The following is a 17,483-nucleotide window of genomic DNA, read 5'->3' as shown; positions in this document are numbered from 1 at the left end:
AGGAGAAGGTTTTATTTTTTGAGCAATTGGATAGAATACTGATTGCATACGCTTCTTTGCATTTCTGCATGTAAAAGATGTAGATGCCTCTTTTTAATGAAGGTAGAACATTCTGCTCCCCTGCCCTCCAAATGTCTACAGCTTTGAGACAGCTTAAACTAGTTCTCTGTACACTAATCTTGGAGAAAGTTCTGTGTACACTAATCTTGGAGTAAGCCCTATTGAATGCAGTGAAACTGTTACTTCCAAGTAAACCCACATTGGACTGCACTGTTAATTCTTGGGCATTAATTTCTACGGTAAGCGGAATTGCAAAGTGCAGCCTGCCCCCACCTTTGTCAGCTACAAATTGATACATGGTTGGCATGTGCCAAAGTTTGTAGTACCACACTGGAGTTATAATAGCAGTAGCAACAGTCAATCTGTGCCACAACTTCTGTTTGCATATATTTATACTCTGCAATTTCAGACTTCTGGGGCAGCAATTCAGTTCCCTGCTTTAAGAATGCAATGCCAGCCCTATCAATGGGCAGAGTGAGATGGCTGTTTGGGCAGCTGATTTAGGGTGTCATGAAAGGACAGCAAATTGTTATTTATTTATTATTGTTGTATTTTTACTCACAGGGAGAATTGCTGACATATTCTATCTCAGATGCCAAAGCAATTTAGCCACCAGTGGGCCCAGGACAGGGGGCCATTTGCTCTTCTGCCTCAGGCAGCAAAATGTCCTGGGCCAGCCCTGGTTATTATCAGGATGTCCGAATCCAGAACTCTGAGTTGTTTAGGGTTAAACAATCCAAAGTTAATCCAACAACAAATCACAGGTGATTGTTGGATACACTCTGGGCTGTTTAAACTCTAAACAACACAGAGTTCCAGGTCTGGATGTCATGATAAGAACCCAGGAATGAGGGGTTAACATAAGAAGAGCCCTGCTGGATCAGACCAAGGGTCCATCTAGTCCAGCATTTTGTGCACACAGTTGCCAACCAGCTGTTGACTGGGAACGCACAAGCAGGACACAAATGCAACAGCACTCTCCTACCCATGTTCCCCAGCAACTGATGTACATAGAGTATACTGCCTCTGATATTGGAGGTAGCACATAGCCATCAGGACTAGTAAGCATTGATAGACTTCTCCTCCAGGACTTTGTCTAGCCCCCTTTTAAAGCCCTCCAAATTGGTGGCCATCATTACACCTTGCGGTAGCGAATTCCATAGTTTAACTATGTGCTGTGTGAAGAAGTCCTTTTATCTGTCCTGAATCTCCCACCAATCAGCTTCATGGGATGACTCTGGGTTCTAGTATTAAAAGAGAGGGAGGAAAAAGTCTCTCTATCCACATTTTCCACACCATGCATCATTTTGTACACCTCTATCATGTTTCCCCTTACCCTTCTTTTTCCAAGCTAAACAAGTCCAGCTGTTGTAACCTTCCCTCACAGGGGAGATGCTCCAGCCCCTTGATCATTTTAGTTGCCCTTTTCTGCACTTTTTCCATCTCTACAATATATTTTTTTACGTGTGATGACCAGAACTCTATATAGTATTCCAAGTGTGGTTGCACCATAGATTCGTATAAAGGCAGTATGATATTGGCAGTTTTATTCTCAATTCCTTTTCTAATTATGCCTAACATGGAGTTTGCCTTTTTTACCGTGGCCGCACACTGGGTCCACTACAACCCCAAGATCTCTTTCTTGGCTGGTCAGTTCTCATCAGGTTATACTTGAAGTTCAGCTTTTTTGCCCCAGCGTGCATCACTTTACACTTGCTTACACTGAACCGCATTTGCCTTTCAGGTGCCCATTCTCCTAGTTTGGAGAGATCCTTTTGGAACAATCCCTTTTTGTTTTAACCAACCCTAAATAGTTTGGTGTCATCGGCAAACTTGGCCACTTCACTGCTCACTCCTAATTCCAGATCATTTATGAACTGGTTGAAAAGCATTGGTCCCAATACAGATCCCTCTGGGACCCCACTATTTACTTCCCTCCATTGGGAGAATTTACCATTATTCCTACTCTCTGCTTTCTGTTCTTTAACCTGTTGCTGATCCATAGGAGGACCTGTCCTCTTATTCCATGACTGCTACGGTTGCTCAGGAGTCTTTGCTGAGGGACTTTGTCAAAAGCCTTTTGGAAGTCCTGGGTTGTTGACTGAAAGCGAAAGCAAAGAGGGCGCAGGAGGCAGCTTGGCCCCAACAATTCCCCGCTTGAACCCAAGAATTGTTGTTACGTGTGGACCAGGTCATTATTTCACCATGCTCCGTTCAACAGGCTCTCCCCACATAAGTCTTGTCTTCGGTGGATTAGGTCTTTCCAGAATGACTTGTGGGGTGCCGGAGATTTGTGTTCAGCTTTCCCTTGTTCATGTAGGAGATAAATGGAAACCCTGTCTCCAAAGAGTGACCGTGTTTAGAGATCCCCCTTAACGTTAATCGTGCAGAGTGCCATTTCTCAGATTTTAGAAAATCAGCCCTGTAGTGAGCCCCTAGAGCTTGCTTTCCAGTGCTGCATTACTTCCAGTCGTACAGCTGTTGGCATGAATGTGATTAGTTCACTATGTGGTAAGTAATCTTGCACATTGCCAGTTATGGAGAGGGGTGATAGACCTGGGATTGCAGTACAGGAAATTATCTCTGGTATAATGCCAAAAAAATCCCTGCCCCAAAGATATGGATTTGAGGGCAGTTCCACCACATATGAAATAACGTTCCAACAAGACCACATCCCCTCCAACATTGTGACGACATAGAGGCATTTAAGCGACTCAACCTAACCTGACTGGGGCATGATGCCATCAATGCACTGTTTTGATTGCATTTTCCTTTATTCTGGGTGAAATAGTCCTGAAAGGTGACTTAAACAACATTTCATTCCACCTGATGTTGTCCATATGGCAGTGTAGATCTTCTTCCCACTTGTGTGTCCCCACTTGTTTCATCTAGGAGTAGATTATACATGGTGGACAAAGATCCCTTTAGGCCATCTGGTACTTGGAGACAGAGGGAGGGTTTGCACCATCACAGAGGGAAAATAAGCCACAGTGGCTTATTTTCCCTCCCTGCGCATGCCGGTCATGAGCCACCTTATGAGCATAATTCCCCTCACTGGGTGCTGGTCATTCTGATGTCCGAACCCGGCAAGGGTGGGTGGCTGGGGTGGTTTATAAACCACCCTGAAACCCACTGCTTGGTCCAGGGTTTCAGAGTGGTTTGTAAACCATCCCAGGCACCCACCCTTGCCAGGTTCAGAGGTCACGACAACCCAGATGCAGTGGTAATTATGCTAATTAAGGTAATTATGCTAATTAGGTATCTCGCAACTGGCACAAGTGGGGAAGGACAATAAGGCTTGTCTTATTTTCCCTCCATGATCATGTAAACCCAGTCATAGTGATTCCGAGTTTGTTAGAGGTCGGGACACCTCTTGAACTCTAGCCAATCTTGGTGGAGTAAATATCATGGGAGCAGGATTTGGCTTACAGAATCTTCTGAAGGAGGCCCAGGTTTTCACCAGCTGTAATTGAACCACAAATCAAGTGTTTTTCATTTAGTGGCATCAGAACACATGGCAGTACTTTGAAGAAGCCCATCTTCTTTCTTACAAGGCATTTGCAAGGTAGCAGTAGAAATCCTCGCCAATTTAGCCTCCCCAAACAGACATAACCAACTGTTCCCTTGCCTGAAATGGCTTGACAGAGGTCAGCATCTGAACATTGTCCATCGAGGTGTGGAAACCTTGGTATAAAATTCATTTTAACTGCTATAATTTCATTGTGGTAGTCTTAAGGACTTCCAAAATCCATATACAGTAATACCTTTATTAGGCCAAGTCAAAGATCACCCAAAATGTGCAAGCTTTCGATATCTCCAGATCTCTTTATCAGGCAAGGTGTTACAAAATGTAGGAATTGGGAGGTGAGGGGAGGGAAGGCTGACTGGATGTTGTAGTCAGGATGTCTGCATAGTCAGAGTTTTTAAAGAAGAGAGTGCCTCCTGCATATTTATCAGAAGTGGGATGACTGTTATGAATACAAAATTCAGTGGTGTTTTCATTTGATCTGAAGATACTGGCAGATAATAAGGCTGGGAATGGCCACCCTTGAGGTCTACTGGCCATTTGCAGCGCAGTCAGTCCCCTTTCACAGCTGGGGAGCCCCAAAGCTCAGAGATGAGCATGAAAGCTGGAGCCCCTGTTCCCTCTCCTCTTCCAAAGTCACCTCCCTAATAAAGAAGTATCAGCGGCAAAGGGAAAGAAATGAAGGCTACAATTCCAGGCACCCTTCCCTGGGGAGTAAGCCCCATTGAACATAATGGCATTTACAACTTCTTTGAAAAATACAGTTTGTCATTTTCTCGTAATACAAAACAAATGTCTAAAATGCATTTATAAAATACAGATTTCATAGGACTTACTTCTGAGTAAACATGCAAAGAATTGGGCGGCATGTATGTAAAGGATTTTTTCTTAAGATCCTGGCCGATATATACTAGTATAAGTGCAAACGCACATGTGAGTGAGGACAGACAAACCTCCTGTGTCTCATTCATTCGTCTGGATCCCTAGAGAGGCCCAGGGCCGGAGAGAGACCCCTGGTTCCTCTCATTTTCATAGACACGCAGGTGAGCTCTTTCTTGCCTTGACTGATTGATTGATTGCATTTATATCCTGCCTTTTTTTTTACTCTTGCAAGGAACCCAAGGCAGCTTATGTTCTCCTCTTCCTCTCCATTTTATCCACACAACAACAACCCTGTGAGGTAGGCTGGGCTGAGAGTCTGTGACTGGCCCAAAGTCACCCAGTGAGCTTCCATGGCCAAGTGGGGACTAGAACTCAGATCTCCCGGCTCCCAGTCCAACACTCTTGCCACTACGCCACACTGGCTCTCCATCATACCTACATACAAGCACAGAAACACAGCACAGGACACGAAAACACACACGAAAACACACACAGGCATCCAGTAGCCAAGCTACCCATTACCAGCCTTGCCCCCACCACCCCCCTGCTCCCAAATTCTTCACAGGCAGCATTGACTGACTTGCTGAGCTGAGCCAGGCCAGGCATGGAGGCCACTGGGCAGGCGGGGGGGGGGGGGCTGAAGGGATTCCCAGCCTGAGCATAAACACTTCTGCTGCCTCTCCCTCTCGGCTGAGGCCTGGGAAGCCAAACAACTGAGAACCTGGAGAGAATGTTGGGCCTGCCAGAGCCCCAACTCTCCCCGATTCCAAACCCAAGACACACAGGCACCCACCCTCGGGCACTGGCTCAAGATTGCTGCCTGCCCTTCGCACGTGTGCACATACCCTGGCACAGCCTGTTCAAGCCTCTGTTGCTCCTTCCACCACCTGCGCTGCCCTGATCCAGGACGGGGCTCCTGGCTGATGCCACGCAGCCAGCGAACCCTCTGACTGGGGCTGGCCACCGCCAACTGAGCCAAGGCACCCAGAACACACCCAGCCCCCACCCTCCCACGAGCTCTTTCCCCTTCCAGATTCTTCCACGTCAGCCAGCTCACAGGCACTTGTGTGCGCACACGCAAACACAAATGCATCCAGGACCTCTTGCAATTCCAGACTGGATTTGGGGGGTGGGGGGGGGTAGGTGTAGCCTGAAGCGCTTTGTGGGGGAGGCAGCAAGTACAGGAACCTCATGGGAACTTGGAAGGGGCGGGGAGATGTTCCTTAAGGAAACCCACAGGAGTGATCCATTTGAGAGGAGGTGCCTGACCTTCCCAGAAGCAAACTCCCACATCGCAAACTCCTTGGAAAGCAACGAAGTCCTTTCAAAAACTCGCATCTTGGTTTTAAATCTGCAATTTATTTTCACCAGAAATAGAGTTCAGTGTGAACCTCAAGTATGTTTAGGCATCTACTTATGGGTTCCTTATATTTATGTCTTCATATTCCCAACTCACTGAGCACCGTTATTTGAAGAATTCTTGCTGGTTGTCCTTGAACCTGAGTTCAAATCCCTGCTTGGATCTGAATCTGGGTTTCATCAGTGTGAGTCCGAGTTCTTCACGTGTAAAATGGCAGCAGTTCTGACCTTCCTTGCAGGGCTCTTGTGAGGGTAAACAAGGCGGAGTCCATATGATGGCTTGCATGTTAAACGCCCTATACTGTGAGTGTTAATCACCACAGTTTACTCTGCAGTGGTGGGTGAGGCACTTCCTACATTAATAATGAAAGAGGGCCCCAATTTGCACAAGAGTCTTTGCCTGACACTCCCACAAATCTCTCTTCAGTGACACTAATGCTGCATCCAGGTGAACAAAACAGATCCAGGGGGGATAGCCATGGTCCTATTCGGGCCCTTCCATTTCTTTAAAACAGAGATCTATTTTGACATACACACCAATGTAGAAGGTATATATATTTTAAAGAATAGTGGGTGTAGGCAGAAAAATGTGCCACTCCTTGCTAATTGTGCCACAAAAAATCATTTAATAGTTGCCACTGATTATTCTGGCACCAATAATAAGAAAAGAATAAATGGTTATTCTGTTTGGTTTGTCCCTGTATTTTGAGCTCATGCATGTGTTCATTGTATTGTGCATTATATATTGTATTTTAATTATCTAGGAGGTGAGATAGACATTTTGGAATTAGTGAATGAATGAATGAATGAATATATTATTTCATTCTGCACAAAACGCTGCAGTTTGAGCTCTGGCAAAATGTGCCATCCCCACAAGAGGAGATCCACCTTCAGCAAGACTTGCATAGTTCCAGTTATTCTGAGATGCGAGCTCCCCCTTCTCCCCCGGTGGAACGGTCATGGAGCTTTGCTCCTGGTGCAAATCACAGACAGATGGGAGAAATCCAGATCAGGTCCTGATCCTGCTACCTGCTAGCAGATCTGATATTTGCTCTGAAAAAAAAATCATTCACACAATTGTTAACAGTGTGAATGGTGTCACACTTAGGCCCGCAGGAAATCCTCTCAGGTTTGGCTGGGATGTATAAAATCAACAATGGACGAGAAGAGGGCTTCCAAGTTAGGCTTTTACTTTGCAAGATTGGAGAATAAGGCAATCAGTGGCTACTAGTCATGATGGCTCTGTGCCACCTCTAGGGTCACAGGCCGAAGGACTCTCAATAGCAGTTGCAGGGGAACATGGGCAGGAGGGTGCTGTCGCCCTCATGTCCTGCTTGTGGCTTCCCAGTGGGGCATCTGGTTGGCCACTGTGGGAAAATGGATGCTGGCTCAGAGAGGCCTTTGGTCTGATCTAGCAGGGCTCTTCTTGTGTTCTGAGTCGTCCTGCCTGCCTCATTCACGGCATTCAAGGGGGTCCAGGCGACATTGTCTTCCACTTGTAACCCTCCTGTGTTTTCCCCCACAAAAAATCAGTCCAGGACGAAAAGACAGTCTTGTGAAGGGCAGTGCTAGGAGCTGCTCTCCTTCTGGAAGCCCCCTGGTTTGGCTGGCTGATGGTGCTTTAGAGAATAAACAGAGGGCAGGAGCAGATTTTGAACCAACTTGATAGCCCACTCCTCTGCGTGTTTACTTGGAAGTAAGTCCAGCTGAGTTCAGTGGGGCTTGCTCTCAAGTAAATGGGCGAAGGACTGCAGCCTTTACTGAGCACTATGAGAGAATCTAAAGAAGGAATCGCTCCCTTCTGTCCACGTTAAGAATTCTGGGCCTCCAGAATGATTCATTTGGAGGGTTACACTTCGAAAACAAGTCGCTGGTGTGTGGCCTGGGGTTTTGTTTTTGTTTTGCTTTTTAATGCCAAGGATGATGTGGGGGGATCCCACCTTCTCAGCTTTATGTTTTAGGGAGATTTGTGGGTGGCAGCCGGGGGTGGCTGAGTGGGTGGTGTTGGGAATGACGGGGAACCGTCCTGGGCGAGGGCGGCCATTTGCACAGAATCACGGGACACGTTTTGAAACGGGGCAGGCCCCGCTTGGGGCCTGCGCCTTTCGTCACGGCCAGCGTGGACCGTCTTTCTCCAAACACCCCCCTGTGACTTCCTCTTTCCGAGGGGAAGGAGGCGGGAAGGAGGGCAGACGCCCTTTCTTTCTTCTGGGGCACAGCGTGGCAACCCCTCCTCCCTGTTGAGGGCCCTGTGGGCTTGCATTTCTCACCCTGGGCCTGGCGGGGGCAGAGGAGGGCGCAGGCCAGCCCCGCTCCTTGAAGCATCCCTCAAAACAGGCGCTCCCCGCGCCCCCGCGGTACCGCTTTTCTCTTCGTAGAGGGGGAGACCAGAGCGCCGCCTCCCCCCGGGTGCAAAGGGCGGGATCTGGCCCGCGAGTGATCGGGCTGCGGGGGGAGCGATGTCCGTCGGCCGCTTCAAGCGCGTCGGGACGGGGCTGCTTGCGGCTGAGAGGAGCACCCCGGGGCAGGTGGGAGGGCCCAGGGAATGACTGGGGGGCCCCAGGAGAGTGGGGGGGCAGTCGGGGAGGGGGCACGTGGAGAGGGGCTGCGGAGGGGCTGACAGGCTCCGCGTTTTGCCTGTTCGTCGTGATGTACGTATTCTACTCTCCGGCTCCGTGGCAAACATGATGAAGGGCGTTTTCCCCACCATAATTCACACGCCCATGACGGCCTCTCCTTCCACCGCTGCCCTGAGTCTGAGGTAAAAGGCCTGCCAGGACGTCGTTCTTCGGGCTGGCAGGGGGCAATGCGGGGGGGCTGGGGGGAAGGGGTGCCCCCGCTCTGGTGCCCCCGCTCTGGTGCCCCCCGTCACCTCATCCGTGTCTCTTTCAGGGTTCCACACCCTGCAGGTGAAGTACGGCTGTGAGCTGAGGGGAGACAGGAGCAGAGGAGGGTATCTGCAGTTTGCCTACGACGGGAGGGACTTCATCAGCCTGGACAAGGAGACCCTCACCTGGACGGCGGCCGATGTGCAGGCCCAGATAACCAAGAGGAAGTGGGAGGCTGAACCTGCCATTGCCCAGCGTCAGAAGGCCTACCTGGAGGAGACCTGCGTCGAGTGGCTGTGGAGATACCTGCGCTACGGGGAGGAGACCCTGCGGAGGAGAGGTGAGGGGGGGACGGGGGGCTTTGCAGGAGAGGGAGCGATTCCTCTACACCTCCCCCCCCGCCCTTTCTTCCTGGACCAAACAGCCCAGCTGAACGCCACGCAGGTGGGAGGGAGGGGTCGGGGACTGAACCACGCCGGGCCAGAGCAGGAGGGCTGTGGGGGGCGGCATTTCTGAATACGCCCCCAGATTACCCCCCCCCCGCATGGACAGAGAAAGCCAGCAGAGCAGAGAGGGAGGCAGGGCTAGAGTTTTCCCCTCCCCTCCCCCTCCCCTACTTGCAAGGAGTATATTCTTTTTCATAGGAGTGATTTGGAAATGTTATTTCCCCCCCGCACCTGTGCCTCGAAGTGGCTCGGTCTGCTTTTTTCCTTCCAGAACCTCCCCCCCCCCCGGCCTCTCGCATGTTCAGGCGTTCTGCCGGGCTGCAGCATTGCAGAGGTGCGGGGGTGGGGGAACAGAGGTTCAGGTGCGAATCCTCCCCCACCTCGAAAGTCAGCCCCATCCCTTGCAGCTGGAAAGGTGCACCTGCCCTGCCTCGTTTGCCTCTGCACTGCACTGAAGGAAACTCCCCGGAACTGCCGCGACACTCCACCTCTCCCAGTTCTGGCCGGCTCAGGTCTACCTCCACGCCAAACACCACATGCGTTTTTGGAGCAGGGCCCTTTGCTGCCCTCGAAAGGATCATGCCCTGGTATATCTGTCCTTGTCCAGCCACACATGCCATGAATTTCCTGTCTCTATGGAAGAGAAATGGGGGAGACGGACAAAATTGGGGGAGGAGGGGAGTGTAGTCAGGCTCCCCCCCCACACACACACACAGTTGTTTGCAAGTGTGTAATCCTTGAGGTTGAACAGGATTGCCAGTTTGTTGTCAAAGATTCTAGTGCTCATTGAATGTGTCTGAGCGGGTGCAGAGTACCTTTCCCTTTCTGATGGGAAGCAGATTTTTTAAAAAACCAATGTAACTATAGTGTGCCTTGGAGCATGTGTGGAGTGGCCCTGTGGTATTTTTGTTTACTAAGCAACCTGCATCCTATAAAACATATAACAATCACTCTTGACTCCTTTTTCTGGCTGTGAAATGCTGGCCAGGCAGACTGGTTGGTCAGCCTGAGGCTGCCTTCCCTCTTGGTAGATCTGCAGTGGAGAAGTGGAGAGAGGACGCATCATGCCAGCCAAGAGAGTTCTGTGTATGCTCTATGTTGGTTTGATTAAAATTGATAAAATTGGCTAAAATTAAGGTATTAAACTTGATTGAAAAAGAAATAACTGTGTGATGCCAAAGAGCTGCAAATCTAGCATCCTCCTTTGGGGGCAAAACCTACCTGAGCCTACATTCTTTTTGTGACCTTCAGTTTATAGAGATCTGAGCCAATTAAGCCATGACACCTGGTGATATTCACCCCCAAAGCCCTGAGCATGTTCTGTTCCGGACAGGGATTTCACCCCAAAGCCATATTGGAGCATTTTCAAAGGGAGGCTGAGAATCCCCTTTTTTTGGAATTTTCTGTGTCGGTAATGCTGCAGGTGTCGGATATCCAGTCTCAGGACAGGAGGGTGGGACTGGATGACTGCATGAGGTCCCTTCCTGCTATTGTGTCACAACATCCATCCTGCCAACGACTGGGAAGGTTCTGTTAGCTCTGTTGACACGGATGTTGCCATTTTTGCAGAGCCCCCCGTGGGGAAGGTGACACGCAAGGCAAGGAGTGATGACCTAGAAACCCTCGTCTGCCAGGCCCATGGCTTCTACCCCAGGGAGATTGACGCCACCTGGAGGAGGGACGGGGAAGTCTGGAAGACGGACACCTTCCGTAGGAATGTCGCTTCCAACTCGGACGGGACCTATCACCTCTGGCTCAGCGTTGATATCGACCCCAAGGAGAGGGACCGCTACCGGTGCCACGTGGAGCATGCCGGCCTGCCAAAGCCTCTGGTCCTGGCCTGGGAGGAGCCTGGCGGTGAGAGACGGCAGGGAAGGACGGACGGCTTCTTGGTCAGGGGGTGGCTCCTGGGAGGTTGGATTTCCACCCAGGAAAGATGGAGGAATCCAAAAAAGAGCCCCTTGCAGCTCCATTGCAGGCTACAACAGTGCATAGGTCCCTGTGTGTCTTTTGGGGTGTGAAGCAGGAGCTGTAGCCCTGGCCTGGGGATGATTTTCTTCTGATAGGCAAGCTGAAGAGAAGCCCCTGGAAGCAGAAGATCTCTCTCTGACAGGAGGGAGGCAGAATCTTTCTAGTGATATGATGATGCGATAAAATAGAGTTGTTATACAAGGCCATTGAATGCCTTTTTAAAGGAAAGGGTTGTCGGAGCTTCTCTTTTAAGGCCTGTAGTGTTAGGCTCTGGTGGGCCTCGGAGGGGAGGAGATTCCTTTGTATTGGGGCCCCCACAGAACGGGATGTGGCGCACTGTTGCATGTATGAGGTCCCAGGTTCATTGCTCAGGATCTCCACTTAGCAATCTTGGGATCTCTGCATGCGGCCTTGGAGAGCTTCTGCCGGTCTGAACAGAGGTGTGATTTTCTCCTTTCAGTCAGCATGATGCTCATTGTGGGAGCCATTTTGGGGGCCTTGGCTGCTCTCCTCCTGCTGGCTGCTGGGATTGTCTGCTTGATCAGTAAGTATCCAATGAATGCATTTGCTGGGTCTTCCGTGTTCTGTTGCAGACTCCCGCTGAGAACATGCTGGTGGCAAAGCCTTCGTGAAAGTTGTAGCCGATACCTCCCACAAACCCCCTCCCCATAAATGACATCTTGAATGTGAAGTAGAAAACACCTGAACGAAGGCCATTGATCGCTTCCACACCAGTCCTGACCTCTGGAATTGCCATCCTTTGTTCATTCACTTTTGATAGGGAATCCACATGATGGCGACGTCACCCCAGAATCCACCATCCCCCCCCCCATGTTTCTGTAGCAAGGTCCTCTACATATGGGGCTTAAGTAATCCTCTAACGATGAACCTATGAAGCCCAGTTCACAAATTCCAAGAGGCCGGAAGACACCTGTGCATCATCCTGTTTAGTCCATCTTGTCCTCTGCCTGAATTTTCATCTGCATCCTAAACGCATGTACTTGGAATTATATCTGAGTGGCTCCTCTGTAGTTTTACATCTTGCATCTGTTTGGCTTCTAGCATGTTTAAGGGGCTCTTCTTCCCTCCGTGGGTTCCGTTGGTCCCTTGACACTGTCTCCGTGGGCTGGGCTGGGTTGCTCCCCTCCCCACCTTTTCCCTCTGGCAACCTCCAAAATGAGTATCCTGTATATTTATGTAGGAAATGGAAACCGCTCTGCTATTTTCCATTCCTCTCCATCAGTGGCAGCACCCCAAAAAGTATATTGGGGGTGGGGAGGACACAAAGGACAAAGTGCTTTTCTGGGAAGAGAAATGACAGTATATTCACTTTACTAGAGAGTAGGGAGCTGGCCCCCTTGGATGCAGTGGGACTTTCCTCTCTAGTCAGGTGGAGCCCACTTGGCTCCTTGCTATTTCGAGGAACTGCAGGCAATGAAACAGGGTGGATGACGGCCAGAGCCTAAATGGTATAGAACTTGCATTGAAGACAACCGAACACATGTCAGAGCACATCATCATGCCTAGCGTGTGGCAGAGAAGGCAGCAAAGAGATCTCAGTCTGCTACCTCCATTGCTTCCTCAAGGAGCCATCCAGCTGAGCTGTTCTGAGTGGTTCGTGGACTTTTAACTTCTCACCCATGGAACGAGGGCCTGCAGCAACAGATTGGCAAGGCAGTTTAAGGATACAATTACTTATCCCCATCATGACATAGACGCCATTGTTCTCCAGCTCCTGAGGAGATGTCTGCTGCATCCTCTGGTTCAATCTTGTGGGATCAATTTCAGTTCTTGCAGCCTGAGGGTGTGGGCAAGATGCTTGTAGCTGTTTGGTCGACCGCTTGCCCTCCGGACCCCTGCCCATCTCGGCTAATTCAAGCTAGCCGAGGGCGGGGGGGTGGGGTGCTTCCAGGGGGTGGTAAATGCATCCCTGCAGGAGGGGGGCAGTGCCAGCTGTCTTGAAACAGGCAGTGGTGCAGCTGCTCCTTAAGAAACCTACCCTGGATCCTAAGGTGCTTGACAACCACTGCCCAGTCACAAATACCCCCTTTTGGGGCAAGGCGCTTGAGGGAGAAGCGGTGACTCGGTTGCAGGCCCACTTGGAGGAAACTGATTATCTAGACCCTTTCCCATCTGGATTTAAGCCTGGTTAGGCCCATCTGGGGCCTAAACTGGCCTTGCTTGTCTGAGGGATGACCTTTACTGGGAGAGAGACGCGGGGAGTGTGACCCTGTTGCTCTTGCTGGATCCCGCAGCAGCTTCTGTTACCACCAACCATGGTCTCCGTTTGGACTGGCTCTGGGAGCTGGGAATTGGGGCCACTGTGTTAACAGGGGCTCTGTTCGTACTTACAGGACCGTTTCCAGAAAGTGGCTGACGATACCTTGGCCCCATGGCACTTGCGCTGTGGGGTGCCACAGGGATCCATCTTGTCCCAAATGCTCTGTAACATCTATATAAAACTGTTGGGAGTGGTTATTAGGTGATTTAGTGTGGGGTGTCATCAGTACACTGACAATACTCAGCTCTACCTTTCTGTGAAGTCTGTCAGGTGGTGCTGGGTATGATCTGAGCCAGGGTCTGATCTCAGTGATGGGCAATAAACTGAAATCGAATCCCAAAAAGAGAGAGGTTCTCTGGGTAGCTGGTTCCCAGTTCTGGGAATGAGGCAGTGTGCCTGTTCTGGATAGGGTTTTACTCCTCCCAAAGGGGCAGGTGTGTAGTTTGTGGTGCTCCTTGATTCATCTATGTCACTGGAAGACTAGGAGTGGCGTCCACCAGCTTCACCTGGTGCACCAACTATAGCTGTTCCTGTATAGGGATAGCCTAGCCACTGTGACCTATGCTGGTAAGCTCAAGGCTGGACTACTGCAACGCACTCTAGGTGGGGCTGCCCTTAGGGCTGGTTTGGAGACTGCAACTAGTAGAAAATGCCCAGCTGCTCACTGGTGTGCCATTCCATATGCATATAACACCACCTCTCCTGAAGGAATTGCACTGGCTGCCAGTTAGCTGCCAGTTCATAACACCCTGAATGACTTGGGACCAGGTTACCTGAGGGAGCATCATCTCCCTTACTGTCTTGCTAGATTACGCTGATTGGCTGGGGGGGCCCTCCTGGTTGTGCCACAGTTTGGAGAGGTGCATTTGAAGTCAACCAGGAAACGGGCCTTCTCTGTGGTGGCTCCCTCCCCATGGAATGGCCCTTGAACTCAGACAGGCACCAACACTGTTGATCTTTCAGCACCTCTTGACAACTCATTTATGTACCTAGGCCTTTGCTGGTAGTTGGTCTTTGAGTATAACTTGCCCTAAATAGGGCTGTATTTTATTATTTGGATGTTTTGTTTTATTATTTTAATATTGTGCATGTTTTAGACTGTTTACTTGTTTATGTGTTCTTTGTCTTTTAACACCACCTGGGAATGTTTTATGAAAGGTGGTAGAGAAATACTTAAATCAATACATAAAAATACACATCGTTAACACTCCCATCCTGTTTTTGAAATTGTGCCGGCAAAGGCCTGGATACATAAATGAGTTTTCAAGAGGTGCCGAAAACACTCCCATCCTAAACATATTTTTCAAGTAAGCATGCTTAGGGCGGCAGCCTTAGTTTAAATTAAGGCTGATGATTAAGGAAAGCGTTCTGAGTATGCAAAAACAGCCATTCCTTCAGGTAACCGCAGGGATTCAGCAGCTGGGTTGCCTGTGGGGCAAGCTACTTGTCTAGGGGCTGTTGCCCTTCCCCTCCGAAAGACCAGCTACGTTCTCCACGGCTGGACGAGAAGCGTCCTGCTTCTGTCCTCTCCATGCTGCCCAGAGGAAAGGGCCAGGAGCAAGGGGTCACACTGGAGCCACGCAGCTGTAGGGTTTATACCCAGGAAGACTTCCGGCCTCTGCTACCAAGAATTGCTCGGGAAGCTTCTGGGCCCTCCTTGGCTGGAGGTTGTTAGGCCAAGGCTGGAGGAGCATCTGCTGCTCACTGCAAAAGGCAGGGTTGGATGGTCTCTGGAGGTCCCTCCCAGTTCTCATTTTCTGATTCTGTCTCTGCAGGGAAGCGGCAAGAGAAAGCAGCCTACCAAGCAGCATCAAGTGAGTGACTTCTTCGCTGAAATATCCTTTCATCAATGTTGACAAGCGGTTTGTGCATTTCACGCATAAACGTTCATAAATAAATAAATGGGCAGCATGAACACAGCCACCAGTGCGCGTGAGGGGCCGTCGACAGGCCCTGGAACTCTAGAGGAGCCGCTGGCAGCCTTATTGATCCCCCACCCCCGGGAAGGTGGTCTGGGGAGGGTGAGGCCCTGCTGAAAATATTAAGCCAGAGGCTGCTCAGCGTGTTTGTGTCTCGTGTGGAGACTCATCTGGTCCAAGAAAAGCCTTCAAAGAGCCAGGCTGAAGGATGAGCTCTAAAAAGCAGTAGATGGAGGAAATCATGTGGGCAGATCATAAATTTACTAGAGATCTGTGACAAGATACTGGGTTGGTTAGTTCAGCTCTTTCTGTGAATGCCAGGGCCTCACCCCTCTCCTGCTCTGGCCCCACTGCCCCCCTCCTGGCCTCTGCCTGTTTCCTCACTTCCCGCCAACATAGTCCACCCACTCTTGTCCCTCACTGACTCCATTTCATGCCTTTCCCATCTACCTTTCCCTCAAGTTCCTACTTCTCATCCCAATGCCATCCTTCAGCCCACTTGGCCCTTGGCTGCCTATTCCTTGCCGTATCCACCTGCTAAGGCCTTAGTTCCATATCTCCTCAGCGCTCAGACTCCTTGCCCTCCCACACAACAACTCCCCTCTAGGCCACATGTGAGGTTTTTCTGCGAGCCAAACACACCATTCACATACCTCGCACTAGTTGCCAACACTTTCTTTTTTGTGGCTATCTCACCGGCCTTGACATTTCATGACATCACAGCAACCCAACCAGTGGGAGGGGGACAGTATTTTGGCAGATAGCTGCCAGTTTTTGCCTCTTATTTGAATTTCTAGCTATTAATTGAAAGATCAAATTAATCTTCTAAGAACATATCAAGAGGTGACGGTCTTTAATGGATGGATATTGTAGCCCCGGAGAAGTGCTGCAGATAATAACAAGGAGATCACATTCACCCCTGGAGTGGGCATGGAAAAGTCTGGCCTGTAGGACCCCCAGAACTGAGTGGGGGCTCAAAGGATGCTCTGCGTGTGGCATCTGATCTCTGGAAGGAGCAGTACCCAGAAACTTCTAGGCTGCCCACTGCTGATGGCTGATGTGGAAGCCGGAGGGGAGGGGAGGGGAGGGCAGCTGTGATTAATATAAAATCTGCTCAGAAAATGAAGGCCTTTGTGGCCGTTCAAGCAATGCCCAAAATGTATTTGGAGGAATGGCACTAGAGTCTCTTGTTTGCCTCTGTGGAACTGGCCAAGTAGAAGTTCTTCCAGGCTGCTGCTTATCTACATTGATTTGCAGTGGCTGATGGCTGAAGCATGAATCCAAAGCTGAACTGATGGGGAAAGATGGTGCATGTGGCACCAGAGGGTGGGGTGCTGGGATGGGGGTGAACTTCCTTCCCACAATATAGTGACACCCTCTCCATTTTCTCCTTTTTGCAGCAAGTGACAAGGGGTCTGACAGCTCGGGGTGAGTGCATATGTGGTTGTAATGGGGGCAGGGAGGCCGTTAAGCATTCATCTCAAAGACTGAGAATCATGCAACAGACTCCACAGGGAATGTTTCCAAAATGTAAAGGGCTTCATTTTTCCCCTGTGGCCCAAACCGCAGGACTTCCCAGGAGTTTCATCAGCCTGGTTCACATGATCACTGCAGCCCTTCGTAGCTTAGTTAAGCCACAACAAGCCACGGTGCCTGCAGGCACCAGCTTGTACATTCAAGCCCCGATCGTGGCTTGTCATGTCCTCTGATCCCGGGCTGCAGGGGTGGTTTAGCCATGGTCTGTTAACCCTCAAACAATCCCTGCCACCCAGGTTTGGCCAGCATGACAAACCATGGCAACCCCCAGCTGGAGGTTGAATATTCAAAATGGCCACCTGCTCGCCTTGCAACCCACTGTGATTTAAATAAGCCATGGTGGACTGCAGTGATGGTGCAAACCAGCCCATAATCTGGGTTCATAATGACTTTTGCCACCCATTCAGGCAGTCCATCTGGGGCTCATTTGAACTCATGGAGGATCCCCTTCCTCAGTTACTTTGAAGGACAGATTCTGCCCAGGGTTTGAATAAGAGTCATATTTGGGGTTCATGAAGGGATTTCTCTGCTGTATCAAACTGTTTAGCATCCCTGTGGATTGTCTGCCTTCCCCTGAAGTGTGCAGCTTGGCTCACTTGCTTGAGCTTCTGTTTCTTCCGCAGGCAGCTCCTTGTGATGCTCCTGCTCTCTGCTTCTAGCACATTTGTGTGTGGC

The 17,483-nt window shown here is 50.1% G+C and overlaps 1 protein-coding gene and 1 long non-coding RNA gene across 2 annotated transcripts in view; both read left to right on the top strand.

Annotated features, from left to right (window-relative positions):
• LOC146356295 (uncharacterized) overlaps positions 1–17,483 on the top strand; it is an 867,031-nt gene that overhangs the window by 488,059 nt on the left and 361,489 nt on the right. The window lies entirely within an intron of this gene.
• LOC146356308 (uncharacterized) overlaps positions 1–17,483 on the top strand; it is a 70,809-nt gene that overhangs the window by 50,756 nt on the left and 2,570 nt on the right. Inside the window, exons 8-12 of the mRNA XM_084831871.1 lie at positions 8,720–8,995; positions 10,671–10,958; positions 11,533–11,616; positions 15,129–15,167; positions 16,673–16,700. Coding sequence (XP_084687997.1) covers positions 8,720–8,995; positions 10,671–10,958; positions 11,533–11,616; positions 15,129–15,167; positions 16,673–16,700 — 715 coding nt within the window. The remainder of the gene's footprint in view (positions 1–8,719; positions 8,996–10,670; positions 10,959–11,532; positions 11,617–15,128; positions 15,168–16,672; positions 16,701–17,483) is intronic.

This window comes from Heloderma suspectum, chromosome 2, assembly GCF_057233095.1.
Source record: "Heloderma suspectum isolate Gila_16-S chromosome 2, 16-S_ref, whole genome shotgun sequence".
In the NCBI taxonomy this organism is placed as follows: Eukaryota; Metazoa; Chordata; class Lepidosauria; order Squamata; family Helodermatidae; genus Heloderma; species Heloderma suspectum.
Note: the sequence above shows the minus strand (reverse complement) of the source record. Positions and strands in the feature narration are given on the sequence as shown.